The following is a 17,007-nucleotide window of genomic DNA, read 5'->3' as shown; positions in this document are numbered from 1 at the left end:
AGGAATGGAGGGAGGGGAGATGCTGCAGGTTATCTGCTTTCAGGGGTTGCACTGAATCTATAGATGGCTTTGAGTAGTATGCACATTTTAGCAACAGTAATTCTTCCAATCTGTGAGCATGAAATATTTTTCCATGTCTTTGTGTCTTCTTCAGTTTCTTTTATCAATGTCTTATTTTCAGAGTACAGATTTTTCACCTCCTTGGTTAAATTTATTCCTAAATATTTTATTATTTTGATAGTTATTGTAAATGGGACTATTTTCTTGATTTATTTTTTGTATAGTTTGTTATTAGTGTATAGGAACACTACTGACTTTTGTACATTGACTCGTATCCTCTGACTTTACTGTATTTGCTTAACAATTCTAACAGTGGGCCGGGCACAGTGGCTCACATCTGTAATCCCAGCACTTTGGGAGGCCAAGATGGGCGGATCACGTGAGGTTGGGAGTTCGAGACCAGCCTGGCTCACATGGAGAAACCCCATCTCTACTAAAAATACAAAATTAGCTGGGCGTGGTGGCACATGCCTGTAATCCCAGCTACTTGGGAAGACTGAGGCAGAAGAATTGCTTGAACCTGGGAGGCAGAGGTTGCGGTGAGCTGAGATCACACCATTGCACTCCAGCCCGGGCAACAAGAGCAAAACTCCGTCTTAAAAAAAAGAAAAGAAAAGAAAAGAATTCTAACAGTGTTTTAGTGGAGTTTGGTTTTCTTTCAAGCCTACTCTGCTAGGGTGCTGGCGGTCAGTCACGCTAGGATTAATGGGAAGGTGAAGGCTGCTTCTGATACAATGTCGCGGGGGGCGGGGGGGGGTTGTGAGGTTGCCAATTAATGTCATTCCAGAAGCAAACATCAAGGCTGTGCGCTGACAAATCTGGGCACCCGAAGCAGCTTGCAGGAAAGCGGGTTCATCTCCTGCAGTTCCCCGGCTGCCCACTGTGGGGCGGCAACAGGCAGGAGGAGACGCAGAGAGAGGCCACAGCGCACCCCCAGGTTGCAGTTCCCAGGCTGTCTTCTTCTCTGTCACTTTCTCATTTATTTCATTCACCCACCCTAGAGGGTGGGAATAGATTCTACTTCCACTTCCCAGGAGAGGAACCTAGAGAGCCAGCCCAGATATTCTGAGTTCCCTAACCTATTCCTGGGCCCTCCATGATCCTCCTGCCAGGCACCCCATCTGAGGAGGGTCAGAGGTGGCCTTGGGCTCCGTTGGGGTTGGGGGGGGGGCAGGCCAGCCAGGCAGCATTTGCAGCAAGCAAGCAAGCGTCAGAGCCCCACCAAAGGCCCCTGCTAAGAATGCAGGTCAGCGGGAGGAGCAGCATGGGGAGGAGGGGTGGCCCCAGCCCTGCCCAGACAGGCCCAGCCAGCCCCACAGCTGCCCTCCTGTCCCTGGGGGCAGCGATGGGGGTAAAGGAGGAGGGGACTCACCAAGTTCCTAGGGTCTAACTCTCCTAGAATCAGGAAGACAAAAGAGGCACCTGGAGGAGTGGGGCTGGCATGAGGTCTCAGGAAAACACACCTGTCCTTCCTCCTCCCAGCCTTCTAAATCCAGCAGCAGATGGAAACAAACAATTGGCCCCCAAACCAGTCTGGTTTCCTCTACAACCCCTAAATCATTCATTCTGATGCCCCTATCCTAAGGTAGCCATAAACGTTGTGACCCCAGGATCTCCCAAATTAAGTTATGGGATGGGCCAGCCTGAGTACCAGATTTGGCTTTGAGAAATTGGATTAGGGTTAGAATGGTGGATCTAGAAATTCCTCTAGGGGAAAATAATAAATTTGGCAAAAAGGTAGAATAAGAAGGTGAAAGAACACAGTAACCCCCACCCCCAGCCCCCTTGGAGCCCAAAACCTATCTTCTGTCAACCTTCCTAACTTTGGGGCTCTGGAATCATGAGGCTTTTTACTCATTTGATGTGAATTAGGCATCAACTTTGTATCAAGCACCGGGAGACCTGGGAAGATGTATATAGATGAATATTTCTGCATATCTCTGCGGGCGGGTGCACACGGGTCTGGTGCAGGTATGTTTGTGTGCCCTGTGGTTGTGTAACCATGGTGGGTCTCTAGCTGTGAGTTGCAGTAGGAGCCTTTCCCTCATATTTTCCAGCTGGGCGGGAGCCCATCAGATAGCTCGGCTGCCTTTCATCGCCTTGTCCCTGATAAGGATCATCCTGGGTGAAGAAATCATTGCCAGTCACCCCCAGCTCAGTCACAGCCACGAGATAGACTGACATGCACCCTCCGTGGGGATGGAGTGAGGGAGCCAATGCCTAAGAAAGGAGGGAACCAGTGTTCTTAGCAGGGGAAGTGAAAGAAGGGGCTTGTATGTGGAGGAGGAAAGAGATATCTAGAAACTTCTCATAACCACAGGTATGAGACCAGGGAGGGACAGCCCCGGTATCAACCCAGAGGAAGCACCTCCCTCCTTCCGTACCAGCCACCTCTGGGGCAGGATCAGATCCCAGCTCCAACCCAACTCAATAGACATGAGGCTTTCCAAGGGGCTGCAGGATCATTGGGAAGCATCCACCCCGCTCTGTGGCCCAGAACTGGTCCTCACTGCTGGGGGACACTGAGTCCAAAAGGAAACAGAGCTGGAACACAAAGGAAGCATGATGTAGTTGATGACTTTATTGCATAAAAAACACAGGCTGTTTCTCCCTCCTCCTACCCCCTCAAAGTGAGTTCACAGCAGTTAAAGAAAAAATAAATTCCTACATTTTTCCTCTAGGGGGGCTGCCTAGAAAGACAGGCAGCCAAGCAGCCTAGATCTATAAAAGAGGGGAGCAGAAGAAAACCTATCCAAAGTCTCTACCCGCATACCTCAGAGCTTGGGGCTTCCATTGGGGGGAGCATCTGTGTCCACCACCAACACCCATTTGGGAGTTCCCCTTAGGATGGCCACTGGAAAAGGCTGTCTTGGTGGCACAGGGAGGGGGTGGCTGGTTTCGATGGGTGGAGGAGAAAGGCATCCTACACCCACAGTGCCCTTCCTCTCTCCCCCTCTTCACCTGGCCAGGCAACTTGCAGGCACTGCCAACTCTCCTTCTGCCCCCAACCCTCTCAGCAAGGAAGGGGATCTCTGGTTGGGTTAGCAGGAGGTAGGGAAAAGAGAAAGAAAGAACATTACTTCTTAAACTACCCCAGGCCAGTGAGTCCCTCGGGAAGGTCATCCTGTCCCTTTTAAGGAGGCTCCCTTTGTATACAAACACATATTCCCACCCAGATCCCAGCCCCCACTTCCCATATAGCTCCCAGACCTTGGACTGGGCTCCAGCATCTACAAGGGAGGAAGAGATGCTCGGCCCAGATCCCAGGATCTTGGACATGATGAATAAGATGGGGTCTCCCTGGCTGGAGACCCCAGGCTCAGTAGAGAAACACACACACATGCACACAGGTACACACAACATGCACACACATAACCTAATATTAAATAAAATACCCTTTGCTTATAACTTAAAAATCAATACAGAGCTAATCTCCACAGAGGGCTCCAGGTGAAGAAAGGGAGCAAGGGAAAGCGGGAGGGGTGTCAGAGGGACTCTAAGGCCCCTCTCTCAAGCGTGGGAAAGTCGTCCAGCTACAGAGGCTGTGGCCTGCCAGACCCTTCCTCATATCAGCTTCTTTCCCCTCTGCCTAGCTCAGCCTCTGCTGGGCTTCTCCCCTCCCTCCCTTCCTTTCTCCCCCACCCCATGATCAGAATCAAAATGTATTTCTAACATCTAAAGGAGAAGGGAATGGGGACAGGTTCCTGGATGTCACCTCAGAAGGCAGAACCCCTTCCAGTGGGAGAACAACTCTTTCTTCTCCCTTCCCCTGTGAGATGAGCGGGAGGAAGGAATCCCCCAATGAACATGCTATGGCAGGGGCAAGGGAAAAACAAGGGCCAAGCTAGAGGGACAGTGGGGTTTGGTTTCTTGGTGACGGCTAAAGAGATGGTCAGGAAGGCCGCAGGCCTCCACTCTGAGTGGGAACCAGTGGAGGTCCCTCTGCTGAGACACCCCCAATCTGTCCCCAACAAGCCCAAGAAACCTTTTCCTTCCATCCCGGAGGGGAAGGCAACTGGTGGGAACTACATGGATTCTACCGCTGGCTGCCTTGAAAACACACCTAGGGTAATAGATGGGGAATGTGACTACTGAACTTTATTTATCATAAAGACCAAGAATTAAGGGCTGAATCAGAGGTGGAGAGGGAAGGGGTTAGTTCCTTCCATACCCCACCAAATCCCTATCTCTCATTTTAGAAGGGGACTTCCCTACTCGCCCCCTACGTCTAACTCTGTCCTTTATTGCCAGCCCTGGCTGAGAGGCTGTCAGGAATGCCAGCCCTCTTCCCCTCTTCCTTCATGACTCCATCAGACTGGGTCTGAAAGGGTTAATAAGGAAGCTCATCAAAGGAGTTATTTTTACAGCAACAACCTTCCAAACCAGAGAGAGAGACACCCCTGCCAAGGGGGACCCCCAGGCTCCCCCATCCCATCTCGGCTCTCCCTCCGGAAACCCTAGGGGCAGAAGCACTTATAAGTGGGATGAAAGGGACCCCGCCGCAGGGCGGCTCCGGAGGCGCTTTTATGTCCTGGTTCCCAGGCGCTAAGGACGTGTCCAGACAGCCACCTCCAGCGCCCCAGGCCGGTCCCACTTCTCTCTGCTCCGGCATTGCTGTCTCCTCTAGCCTGTCCCCGCCAGCCAGCCGCGATACGGGTGTCCCACCCCAACCCCCCAGCCCAGGGGCGAGGGAAACTATGAGGCAGGGGAGAACAGAGGGGCATTGCGCAGCTCCTACCGGCCCAGTCATAATGCATCCTGCCTAGTAGCCCCAGAGACTAAGAACTCCTAGTGCCCCATCTCCCTGTCCCTGCACCACTCTTCCTCCCCGCTGAATAAATACGCACCTTCCCCTCTTCCTCAAGCCACCCCCAAGGACGTCAGACCTGGGGGCTCGCATCCTGTGCCCCCCGGGGGACCCGCAGGGCGGCGGTACCGAGGAGCTCAGTTGGAGGGAGCCGCGCTGCCCTCGGCCTCGCGTTTGCCCTTGCTCCCGGGGGGCTCCACTGCGCCGCCGGCCTTGCCCTCTCCCGGGGCCGCCCCGGCCGCCTCCTCCTTGGCGCCCTCGTGGGTTTTCATGTGCTTGGCCAAGTGGTCGCTGCGCATGAAGACGCGGCTGCAGACTGCACAGGGGAACTTCTTGGTGCCGGTGTGGGTCTGGAGGTGGCGCTGCAACTCGTCCGAGCGCGTGAAGCGCTTGCCGCAGAAGAGCCAGTTGCACACGAAGGGACGGTCGCCGCTGTGCCAGCGCAGGTGCGCCTTCAGGTGCGACGTCTTGGCGTAGGCTTTCCCGCAGCCCGGGATGTGGCAATTGTGCAAATGCTTCTTCTTGCCCCCATCGGGCCCACACGGAGCCCCCAGTCGCTCCGCCTCCAGACAGTTGGGGCAGCGACAGACGGTCTGGCCTGAGCTGCGGGGCACCGACCGCCGGGAGCCTTTGGGACGCGCCGCCCCGTCCAGGCTGGAATCCAGCCCTTGAGACTCCGGGGCGGCTGCTTCCAAGGCCTTAGCCCCGTCGGGCGGCCCTAGGAGATGCTGCCCTCCGGCAGCTGGAAGGAGGTGGTGCGGATGCGGGTGGGGTGGCGGGGCACAAAGCTGGTGGTCTCCGACGTAGCCCCCCAAGCCCGCCTGAAGCGCCCCCGGGTGGCCAGGTGAGGTCAGCGCGCCCTGAGTGTGGGGGAGGTCCATCCAGCTGGTGCCCGGATGAAGGTCCCACCACGAGCCATCCTCCGCGCCTGGGTGAGTGGGCCTGAACCACGATTCATAATGGTGTGACATGTCCGGCTGCAGGAGCTTGGAAAAGGGGCCCGGGGCCAACGGACTGTCGCTTTCCAGATCCTCGCAGGTTACCCGCGAGGAGGCCCCTGGCAGCTCATAGCCCTGTGAGAAGTCCACCTCCGGGCCCAGCGGGAGGCTCTGCAGCTCTCCAGGCTGCAGCGGGGAGGGGTAGTCCCCGGCCTCAGGGCTCGTGTGGCCCTGGTAAGTCTGGAGAGGCTGCAGGTCGAGGCGCGGCGGGGAGGCGTGCGGCGCTTCCGTGTGCTGGCTGCCCAGAGAGCCGCAGACAGCGGTTAGCATTGCCGGGATCCGGGGTGGGGTGAGGGCAGGGACGGTCAGGGGCACCTCAGACGGGACCTAAAGGAGGCCAAGAAGCAGAAAAGTAAGGGAAATAACCAGCTCACTTTACCTCCTAACCCACGTGCCAGCCCTGCAAAGTCCTCCTCTCTGGCCCCAGTTGTGAAAGAAGGATGCACCTCTGGAGGAGGACTAGAGATCAGTTCAGAGAATTCGAGAGTGCTAGGAAGGGTCCAGAATGTGAGGTTCTCATCCAAGCACAGAGGATGATGGAGGTCTACCGTCCTCTGGGTGATCCCTGCCATATGACCCAGCTCATCTCTAGAGTTGGGCCACTCCCAGGATGGTAGGTCAGATACACCTACAGCACAGTGCTAGAACCATCCCACCCCAGCTGCCCAGGCACAAGGTCAGTGGCATTTTCCCCCTGCAGACCTGCTGTCAGCCCAAATGGAGGATCTAGAGCCGTCTCAGCTTCCCCAGTTTAACTCAGGATACAGATGGGAGAGGAGATGGTCTGTTTCTGAAACCCAAAGCTTCAGGTGACCTGCCCCTCATAAAGCCCCAAACGGGTCCTGAGTCTTTAGAGAAAGAGTTCTCATGCCATTCCCAAAGCATGTTCAGTAATGAAAAGCATTTCTCCGTCTACGCTGCTCCCCGCCTGTCCTGGTCACATCAGGCCCACTAAACGGACTCCCATGCCCCCACCCCCTTCCCTCAAGCAGGGACTTCACCTCCCTGGGGAGCAGCTTTCTGGCCACCAGATACCCCCTGGAATCTGGGAGGCACCCCCACCAGAGAAAACCAAATTCCCATCCCTCTCCTGACTCATACCAGTGCCAGGCAATTCTCTGACTGCTACCCATCCTCTTCTCCATGCTAGGGGAGGCCCTGATATAAAGTTGGGAGGGAATGGCTTCCCCAGAGAAGAGCTTGACAACAAGCTCTGGAAGGGACAGTTGCACCCCTTTAAGTGATACAGGGTTAGAGTGCAGGAAGAGGAGGGCAACAAGGGAAGTCAAAATCACAGAACTTAAGAGCAAGAATTGCCCAAAAAGATGACATGAGCGAGTGCATCCCAGGCATGGATCACCCCTGGGTGATTCTTCCATGCAGCCAATGTTGAGAACCACTGCTCCAGGCCAATCTTCTTATTTTGAAGAGGAGGAAGCAGGCTGAATGACTTGCCACAGTGACTTGGGCAAGGATGTTCATTTTTTCATTCAATCAACCAGGTCTCCTAACTCCTGGACTCCCAGTCTGTTACTTTCTGTAAACCAATCTTTCTGTAAACCATTAGAACCCTAGAGACCCCCAGCCCTTTCTCAACCACATATCTGTGGCTTGAAGGTCACTCTCTTCTCACCACCTCTCCCTAAGGCCTGGAAGACCTGGTGCCTCAGCTGGGCAGGTTTGTGTGCCTGGGTCTTCTCTACCGGTGGGAGAGGAGACCGGTGACTTAGGGCAGGATTGCTTCCTTCCCACAGCAGGGCTTAGCTGATGGTACCATCTTCTGCCTCTGGGACCAGGGAGGTGGCACTGATAACCTGGGAGAGGGAGGGAGAGGAGGACGGGGGCACCTACTCAGGCTGTGGCTGCCTCACCACAAGACAAAAACAGGGTGAAGCTGCAGTAATGGAGCCGGAGCCGGGGCAGGGAAGCACAGAAGGGGCTGGCACAAGCTGTGAGGCCAGGGACCCTAACAGCTTTTGGCACCTGGGAACTGCCCCAGGGGCTGGAGAGTGGGAAGCCTAGAATAATCTGGGCTCTGGAGTGGCTTCTGGCAGAGAGCTGAAGAGCCCAGGTCTGGGATGCAATGGCCTGCTACCAAGATTTCGGAAACCCAAAGCGGGGTGATTGTCAGGTTCTAAGACCGGTCCCACTGGGTGGAAAACTGCCCTGGAGCTGGCTCAGTCTAGCAGAAGATGCAAGACTAAGACCCAGGAGAACAGAGGAGGGGGCAGGTCCTGGGGGTGATATGGAGCCACCCTTAGGTGGCAACCCTTAGGTTGCCTCTGTGGTCCTTGACCCACCTGCCCCAGATGGGCAGCACTGCCCTGCCCCAGAAATGAGAGGAAAGAAGGGAACAGGATTGAGTGCCAAGTATGTGTCCGATTCACTTCCAGGCCTAGAAAGATTTCAGGAAAGGAGAGAGCATGGCGCACATCGCAGGCTTCCCAAGCCCTGAAGTGGGAAGGCGAGTCGGGGCACCCTTATGCCCCATTCCGCTCTGCCTCTCCGGATCACTGGCTAGTACTCCCCGTTCTCAATGTCCCGGTCCTCTGGTTGTCCCAGTCTCTCCAGTTGCCCCAGTTTAACAGCCTCCTCGGTCCCTCCAGTCTCTCCCCTCTGCCCGGTTTTCCCTCCATCGGGGTTCTAACCCCTCAAATCCTTTAGGACTACCCCGCTCCCAAGGTCATAGGAGGCTGGGGCGCGTTCGGAGTGCGTTTTTTCGAGACGATCTCCGTAGCGCTCACCCCTGGCCACCCCGACCCGCGCTCCTACCTCAAGGCTGCGGCGGGCTCCGGGCACGGTTGGCTGGTGCACTACAGACAGGCGCTCATGGGTCCTGTGCGCCGGCGAGCTCTCGAGCGGTGAGGGGCAGGAGCCCAGGGCGAGCCAGACCCGGCAGCTGGCGGCAGGCGGCGGGCGGCGGGCGGCGGGCGGCGGAGGAGGTGAGCGCTGGCGAGAGGGCGGAGGACGGAGGGCGGGCAGGAGCCAGCGAACGAGCGAGGCCAGCTCCGCCCGTGACTCACCCGCGCTCTCTGCCTTCATCCTCTCCCCAGCGCTGCTTTTTCCCCAGATCTCGCGGCCCCGCCCACCTCACCTGCTGCCGCCTTTAACCCTTGCGGGCTCGGCTGGACTGGAGGCCCAGTCCGGCCTCGAGGAGGGGGCGGGCGGGAGTAGGGGAGGAAAGTTAACTAGGGCGTACGCCGCCCGCTCCCTCGCTCCTCCCTGGTCCCCTCCACCCCCAAGGCGAGGGGCCCGGGTGGGGTGATTCCCAGGTTCTAAGACCCGCCCCGCCGGGTGGAAAACTGCCCTCGAGCTGGCTCGGTCTATCAGAGGATGCAGGACTAAGACCTGGGGGGAATGGATAAGGGGGCAGGTCCTGGGGGTGATACAGAGCCACCCTTAGGCAGCAACCCTTAGTTGCCTCGATGGCCCTTGACCCACCCTCTCTGGATGGGCAGCGCTGCCCCGGAACTGGGAGGAAAGAAGGAAACAGGATTGAGCGCCAAGTATGTGTCCAGTTCGCCTCCAGGCTTAGGCCGTGTGAAATTTGTCTTGGCTGCCCTCCTTTGCCATTCCCCCGACCCCCGGTCGCCTGTCCCGCCTCAACCCCCGCACCCCTAGCCGCTTCTCTCCACCACCACCCTTCCCTGTCCTTTTTTCCCTCTCGCTTTCGGGGTCTCCCTCTCTGACATTTCTGGGCGACCACCTCCTCTCCTCCCCTCTCCCAGCCTCCGCCCCCGCAACCGGTCTCTGCCGCCCCCACTCCGGTCCCAGGTCCCAGCAGGTCTCACTCTGCCCCTCCCCTTAGGCAGCAACCCCAGTGCCTCCGAAATCCACCTCTCAAATCCGCCTCTCCTCGCCCTCCTGTCCTTCGGGAAGTGCTCAGCCTGCTCACACCCTTGCCCCCAGCAGCCGGTTCTGAAGAATGGGCAGGCGCCTGAATGGCTTTGGGAAGGGACACTTCTGGAAGGAATTGAGCTATCCCTTGCCACCATTCCTTCCTAATTCTCGCCAGAATGTCTAAACCCAAGGTTCTTAACTTTGGGGAAGGGTCTTGGATTCCTTTGAGAAAAATGCACACGCCCAGTGCAATATTCTGGTAAAATTTCAGCGCCCTTGCGGAGCTCACAAAAACTTCTCTCAAGATCTGGATGGGTCGACATTTCCGAGACCTGCCAAGCATCGGTGGGTAGGGAAGTTCCATCCCCACCCCACCCACCCATCCTTCTGCCTGGGCGCCGAGGTGGCCCCATGCTTCTTTCCGGATTGGTACCTCCCATGCAGCAGTGTTGATCTCTCCTTGTGACCCTTTTTTTTTTGCAGGGGAATGCCAATTAATTTTCCTATTTCTTTCATTTTGCTGGTTGGTCTCCCCTGTGCGCTTTGCCGTCGGCTTTTTAAAATTTCGTTTTCCTCTTTACAGTCGATTTCATATTTGAATTTAGGCTGATTTAATCTCGCCTCTACAGACCCTATTCCACCATCATTGGTTTTTCTGTCCTGCATCCCCGTTCGGGACACACTCAAACGGTAACTCAAAAATAGCTAAACGGAGTGCACAAGTGGGGTGAAAATCCATGTGTGTATGCGTATATGTGTGGTACCCCCCAGACACGCACACGTTCTCATTCAGAATCGACGTCAGATTCATCTGTGCATGTCCCTCTTTTCTAAGGCTCATTTCCCTCATCCGGACAATCTGGGTACACATTGGTAGGGTCTCCTGGGGGCATAAAGGAATTGATGTGCCTAAAAATGCTTAGCCCACGGGGCCCCTGGTAAGCACCGGGTAAATGGAAGATATCCTTGTTATAATTATTAAATAAGTCAGTTCCCAGTAAATATTGTTGGATTAAGGTATATGCACAAAGACCTGTGGACTAGAATTTGACGGATTTAAATTCTAGCCCCAGCCCTGCACCTGCTAACCTGACCTTGGCAGGTCAGGTGCCTCTAAGCCTCAGTTTCCTCCTTTGTGAAATGCTGTAAGAGCAGCCACCATGCTAGAGAACTGACAGGCATTTGGAAGCCGGAGGCACCGCCTAACATCGGGGGATTGAGATTTCTGATCAGTCGGGGTTTGCTTTTTGCCTTCTTGTTACTTGGGGCCCTGGATGTGGATTCACAGGAACTGCTCTGGATCTTTGTGGCCACAGCTAAATTGACAATCTTCTTCATCAACGCAACTTTCTCTCCATCCATTCAGCCTACAAATCCTGGCCAGTTGGGTTTGTATCCTAGTTCACAGCTACCTCTGGGTTGGAGTAGAAGTTCATCAGGACCAAAACAGCTCCCAATGGGGGACTCTGATTCCTGATTTGACCTCTGGGCATTCCTGCCTCCTCCTCCAAGCTGCCTGCTCGTGCTGCATCTAGTGTTCCTAAGGTGCTAAAGCCTGTGCAGGGGTCTGACTCTGGGTGGGGGGGACCAAGTTCCCCCTCCCATTTATATGCATCAGATTGCCTTCTCTTCCTGGCCTCTTCTGTCTTTCCCTGGAAAGCAACAGGGATTCAGCCCGAGGATGGTAGACATTCCCCGCTACTTTCACTCTAGGCCCCCTTTAGCCCTACCCCAATCCAACCATACCTGTAACCATCTGGAATCCCATGAGCAAGGACCCTCCATCTGCCTGCAGCTCATCAGCAGGAAATTCAACAACAATGCAGTTGTCTCTGGAAACTCTCAGCCATTCTGATTTCCTGCTCTGCCTAGGTTTCTGCTGCTCACTCAGGGTACTGGCACTATCCTTCCTCCAGTCCCCCTCTACTTGCAGTCCTTTGCTTCCAGCCCTTTTGGTTTGCACTTGCTAAATGTTTTCCCACTGAATGATGGCCCATGGTCTGATGCTGACATAATGAGCAAGGTGACCACAGCCCATTGCCCATATACTTATTGCTACTCAAAATTGAACAACGCAGCCCATCACATCTCCTGTATAAACTGAGATCTGTCTTGAACTTGGGCCATTTCTGCTGCTCCTCCTCATTCCCTCAAATAAATAGTCGGATTTCCCCTGCAAGTGTCCAACCCCCATTCCTGCCACCCCACTTCTTCTGAAGCTTCATCTATAGTCAGTGACCCACTTTGTACCTGGAGAAACCTCATTAGTCTGTGTGTTTATCACAACCAGCATTTATTTACTGAGCACCTACTATGTTCCAGGTGCTTTACACAAATATCTCTAATTCTCATGAGCATGCAGCAAAGTAATTATTATTATTCCTATTGTACACATGAGGAAGCCAAAGATCAAAGAAGTTAAATGATCTACCCAAGATTACAGAGTTGTTGAAAGACAGAAGAAGAAACTGAGTTCAGATCTCTCAGGTTCCAAAGCCCATATTCTGCCTGCTAGTCCTTCTGGCCTCAATATGGCAGAATTGATGACCCTGGAAGTCCGGCTCCCCTAGAGCCTGAAGGCAGAGGAGATAGCATTCTTAAACGAATGCCTAGATCAAAGCCATCTCCTATCTTGAGTCTAATGGACAAACTGATCCCATCTTGAATTGCTGAGACAAGTCAGACTCTGCACTTGTGATCCCTTCCAAACCTCAACTGTCCTGTAGAGATTGCACTATGAGAATATCAAAGCTGGTCTAGCCCCAAATTGTCTAGTCCAAGCCCTCGTTTTACTGGTAGAGAAACCAAACCCCAAAACAGGGAAGTTAGTAGCAAGTTAGAAGCAGAGCTGAAACCAGACCAGGGTCTGGTCCTGTTTTCCTCTTCTCACTCACTCCTCTCCTCTATTTCCCACTCCCACCTCCAGGCTGCACTTACAAGCCTGCAAGCTGATGACCCTGGATGCCAACATATTCTTTATTTCCCCTCCTCTCCCCACCACACTTCCCTGATTCCTAGAAAACCAGGTAGAGCCTAGAGCTGGGGTCAAATAGTTTTCTTTCATTCATCCTTTATTCGTTCAACAAACACTTATTGAGGGTATACTTAAGGTCAAGCACAATGCTGGACACTAATTTTATTATAAATTTCAAAATTGCTAGCTACCACCGTCCCTTTTCAGTCTAGAAGATGAACCCGCCTGAGGGTAGTGCATCTGTGTGTTGGTGTGTGTATATCTACAAATGTGTGTACATATCATGCCTGTGTGTACCTGTGGGCTGGAGTATAGAATGTCTTCTCTCCTCCATCATAAACACAGTTCCCCATAGGATGTGGGTAGTGGTTTCTCCCTTACTATCCTTGCAGGTGTTCTGTCATTCAAGATCTTCCAGGCAGTGAGTGTGTGTGCCCTGTATTTCTATTAACATTTATTTGCCCTTCCTTTCTCTCAGAATAAAGTACCCAGCTATGAATCCCTACCCCACTTCTCCACTGGGCTGACTACCCCAGCCCAGTCAAAAGACCTCCAAGGGATCCCTTTGGTTCTCCATGCAAACCCCACCAAGATCTCCTTCTTATCTCCCCCTTCCCAGTTCAGAGAGAACCAGAGCCTTCTCTATGACCCCCACTTTAGAGTGGAGACCTGATCCTCTTTATGGAGGTTCCCTGTACTGGACAGGGAACAGCCTCTCTTACCAGTCCATGGAGCCCAGAGCTGGCGGCAGCAGTGAGGGCCAAGTGGCGGTGATAAAAGAGCCAAGCTTTATAAAGGAGGCGACAGGCAGTGCCAAAGGGGGAGGTGAAGGAGGGAGCAGGGATGCTGCCAAGTCCTCACGGCCTCGGAAGCTTTTAGGATAATCCAGGAAACAGTGGCCCCCAGCTCTCCTAGGGGAGTGGTAGGGGGTGAGATCTGAGTCCGTGAGGTCTGCCAGGAAAGGAGGATTTCAGCTGGGAGTGGGGGCTGGGGGCACTTCCTTCCTTCCCCAGAGTTGGTTGGGCAGTGGGAGAGGGACAAAGCAGTTCTTGCAGGATGGAGGAAATGACAGCATTGCTAGGGTGGAGAGCTGGGATGGCTGGAACTCTCCAAATTCCATCCCCTCTTCCTGAGGTTTCCTCCATGGACTTGGTAAGAAAGAAAGAAGTTCCATTTTTGAGACCTAGAAGGCGCATGCCCCCCACCCAACACACATACACCACACAGCTTCAAGTCAGTTCCTCCTTGCAGAGCTTCATGTCAGTGTTGTTGGCCTCTCAGAGCCACAATTTCTCTCTCTCCCTTTTCATCCTCTTTTTACATACTCACTTCCCAACTTGGATCCCCCAGGAGGACCGAGGGTAATCTATCTTTTGGACCTGGGGTAATCTATCTTTTGGACCTGGGATCTCTCATTGTCAAATGGGAAGGGAGGACCTTTTCCCTGACTTCAGATGGAGTGGGGCAGCTTAGGATGGACAAGAGGTCACCTAAGACCAGAAAGACCAGAGGCAGAGTCCAGCCAAGAACTGTTACAGAGAGTTCAGGACTCCTGGAACTCCAGGAGGGTGAAGAGGGTGGGAAGGTGGCCTGGAAAAGGGAGAAAGGACCTGAAGGTGAATTTAGGGGGAGCCCCTGGATCTCTATTTATATCAGCCTAATTTTAGGGTGGTTGTAAGTTTAGGTATACTGGCTAACAAAAACATGTCCTAGGGCAGAGATGGACGAAAGACCAGGAAGGAGAATGGAGATGAAACAGAGTAAGAGTTGTTTCCCAAAGCTCACTGATGCTGGGAACTCTGACCATCATAGGAGAGTGGCCTGAGGACTTTTCCTGTAATGACATCCCAATTTTGACCATAGCCCAGTGCCCTTGGCAGAGGACAGGAGCAGTTGTACCCCTCTACACACACTAGAACCCAGTACCCCAAGACTTGCATGCTACCTCCCTCTCAGGATGAGCCAGGGAGTCTTCACCCAAAACTCTTCTCCTGCTCCTCCCCTATACCCTCAGCAACCCCTAGACTGGGGATTCCCAGTCTCTTCATTAACTTTTCAGCAATTATCCCATAAAGGCCCCGACAGGTCCTTCCTCTCCCCATTTCAGAGATGAGATCACTGAGGCTCTGAAGAGGTAAAAGGTCAGCAGAAAGCCACCCATCAAGCAGGAGAGAATAGAGTAGTAGAGGGCTTAGGAGGCACAGCTGGACCCCTTTCTTCAATCTTAGGCAAAATTGGGAGGACAGAGCCAGCACAATCCCCTGGGGGAACCCAGGCGTCAGGACTGAGGCAGGCTCCAGGGAGGGGCTTCCCTGTCCCTCCCCACTTTCCAGCACAGAAAATCAGAGTGGGGAGGGGAAACAAGCTGAGGAGACCACACAGGTGGAGTAAATAATGTTAATACGGGAGCATTATCACTAGGGCATTTCCTCATGGATAAATGTCTCAAATACCAAAGGATGCCTCCAAATTATAGTTAATTACAGAGTTGATTTGCATAAATTATAAGGTGAGCATACAAATTCTTTCAATCGGTTCCATATGCTTAGGTAGCAGGTCCAGTCCAAAAGATGGGAGAATCTTGGGGTTGGGGGGAGTTTGGGAGAGGAAAAAGACCCAGCCCTCAACCTGGACCTTCAGGCCCACACACCTTCCCCTGGCCTTTGGATCAGTCAAGGGTGTGTGGAGACCCTGCCTGGACAGCAATGAACACAGCCAGCAGCCTACTTGGCAGGAGACCCCCTTTCCTCCTCTATTCACACCTCCAGACAATGTGCTTTCCCAACATCAGTGATGGGCGGGAGAGAGGAGCTGGGAAAGCCAGGGGTGGGTGCCATGGGGCCTATAGCTTGGAGTGGGGGGCGGGACTCCAGAGTCCTGGCTTCTGGCCTTTGGAGCCAGAAGAGGGGAGGGGGCTGAGGAAGCTGAAGACCAAGTGGGGCTAAGGGTAGATTCAATTCAAGCCCCTCTCTCTTGATCTCAGCTCCCCTACCCACCCCCTGGCCCCCCACACCGAGCCACCTCCCCCAACTCCAGCTCACTCCCAGCGCCAACCCTCGAATCTCAGGTTTGATGTTGCCGCTGCCTGCACCTTCCAGGTGGCTCCTCAGCGGCTCAGACTCCCAGACTTTCGTCTCCAGTGCCTGGGCCTATTTCCTCTGCCCTCGCCTCTCAGTCTCCCACCTCCTCCTCCCGCCCCTAGCTGCTAAGACTCTACTTCCTTCTTCAGCTCTCTAATTTGTTCATCCCTCCGGCCCCCATCCTCAGCCCCAAAGGCCCATCTCCTGCTGTTCTTCCTTCCATCTTTCTCCTCCTTGCCCAGCCTCCCTCCCCTAAAGATCCCAGGGCTCCCCTACACTCGGCTGTCAACTTCCCTTTTCCCACCCACCAACTGCTTTCTGCTTTCCAAGCTACTCTTCCTCCCACCCCTAAGCTTGCTTACCTCACTGTCCCCCAAATCCTTACTGCATGTAGTTCTCTGAGTTTTCTCAATATACCTGCTCCAAAGACAGAAGCTACTGCATTTGCTTAGGCTGCAAGGGGGAGGCTGGGCTAAGTGAGGTCTCCCAAGTGTGTGCAGGTGAGAGTTTACCTTCATCTTTTTATCTTAGGGCAGGGAAAGATGATGAAGAAAGAGCCTAAAATGGTGTCTGGTACTTAGCAAGTATTTTACAAATACTTGTTGAATTGACAAATGAGGTGGAAATGGGCACTGGTCTGTGGAAATTCTCTGGAAGTGTCAACTTGCTGACAAAAATTACTTCTTGTCTCGATTAATTTTCAGGTCTCCTATTGTACCTACCAACCTAAGCTTTCCTGCACCTAATCAATGACAGATTAAGCACCCTTTTTTTTCTTTTTCTTTTTGAGACAGAGTCTTCCTCTATCACTCAGACTGGAGTGCAGTGGCACCATCTTGGCTCACTGCAATCTCCGCCTCCCAGGTTCAAGCGATTCTCATGCCTCAACCTCCTGAGTAACTGGATTACAGGCACCCGCCACCATGCCTGGCTAATTTTTGTATTTTTAGTAAAGACGGAGTTTCACCATGTTGACCGGGCTCATCTCGAACTCCTGGCCTCATGTGATCCGCCTGCCTCAGCCTCCCAAAGTGCTGGGATTATAGGCATGAGACATGATGCCTGGTCTAAGCATCCTAAAATGCCACTCCATCTTGGCACTTCCCATCTCCAACATGTCCAGTGACTCCACAGTGCTAACTGTGCCATCCAGGACCCTCCTACTTCACCTATGCAGTCTTGTCTCCCGCTGGTCCTCATACAAACCCTACAGCCCAGCTCAGCCCAACGGACTTAATGTTCGCCAAA

General features: G+C 53.8%; 1 protein-coding gene across 1 annotated transcript; it reads right to left on the bottom strand.

Moving 5' to 3' along the window:
- Positions 1-2,621: 2,621 nt before the first annotated feature.
- Positions 2,622-8,690, bottom strand: SP6 (Sp6 transcription factor). The gene has a single exon (XM_021928946.2). The coding sequence runs from the start codon at positions 6,133-6,135 to the stop codon at positions 5,005-5,007; it is 1,131 nt and encodes a 376-aa protein (XP_021784638.1). The 5' UTR covers positions 6,136-8,690; the 3' UTR covers positions 2,622-5,004.
- Between the last annotated feature and the right edge of the window lie 8,317 nt (positions 8,691-17,007).

The sequence above is a fragment of the Papio anubis genome, chromosome 17 (assembly GCF_008728515.1).
Source record: "Papio anubis isolate 15944 chromosome 17, Panubis1.0, whole genome shotgun sequence".
Lineage (NCBI taxonomy): Eukaryota > Metazoa > Chordata > Mammalia > Primates > Cercopithecidae > Papio > Papio anubis.
This window is presented reverse-complemented; position numbering and strand designations above follow the sequence as displayed.

What these genes read in the sequence shown, in the direction of transcription:
- SP6 (XM_021928946.2), bottom strand. Translation starts at nt 6,135, where the DNA reads ATGCTAACCGCTGTCTGCGGCTCTCTGGGCAGCCAGCACACGGAAGCG.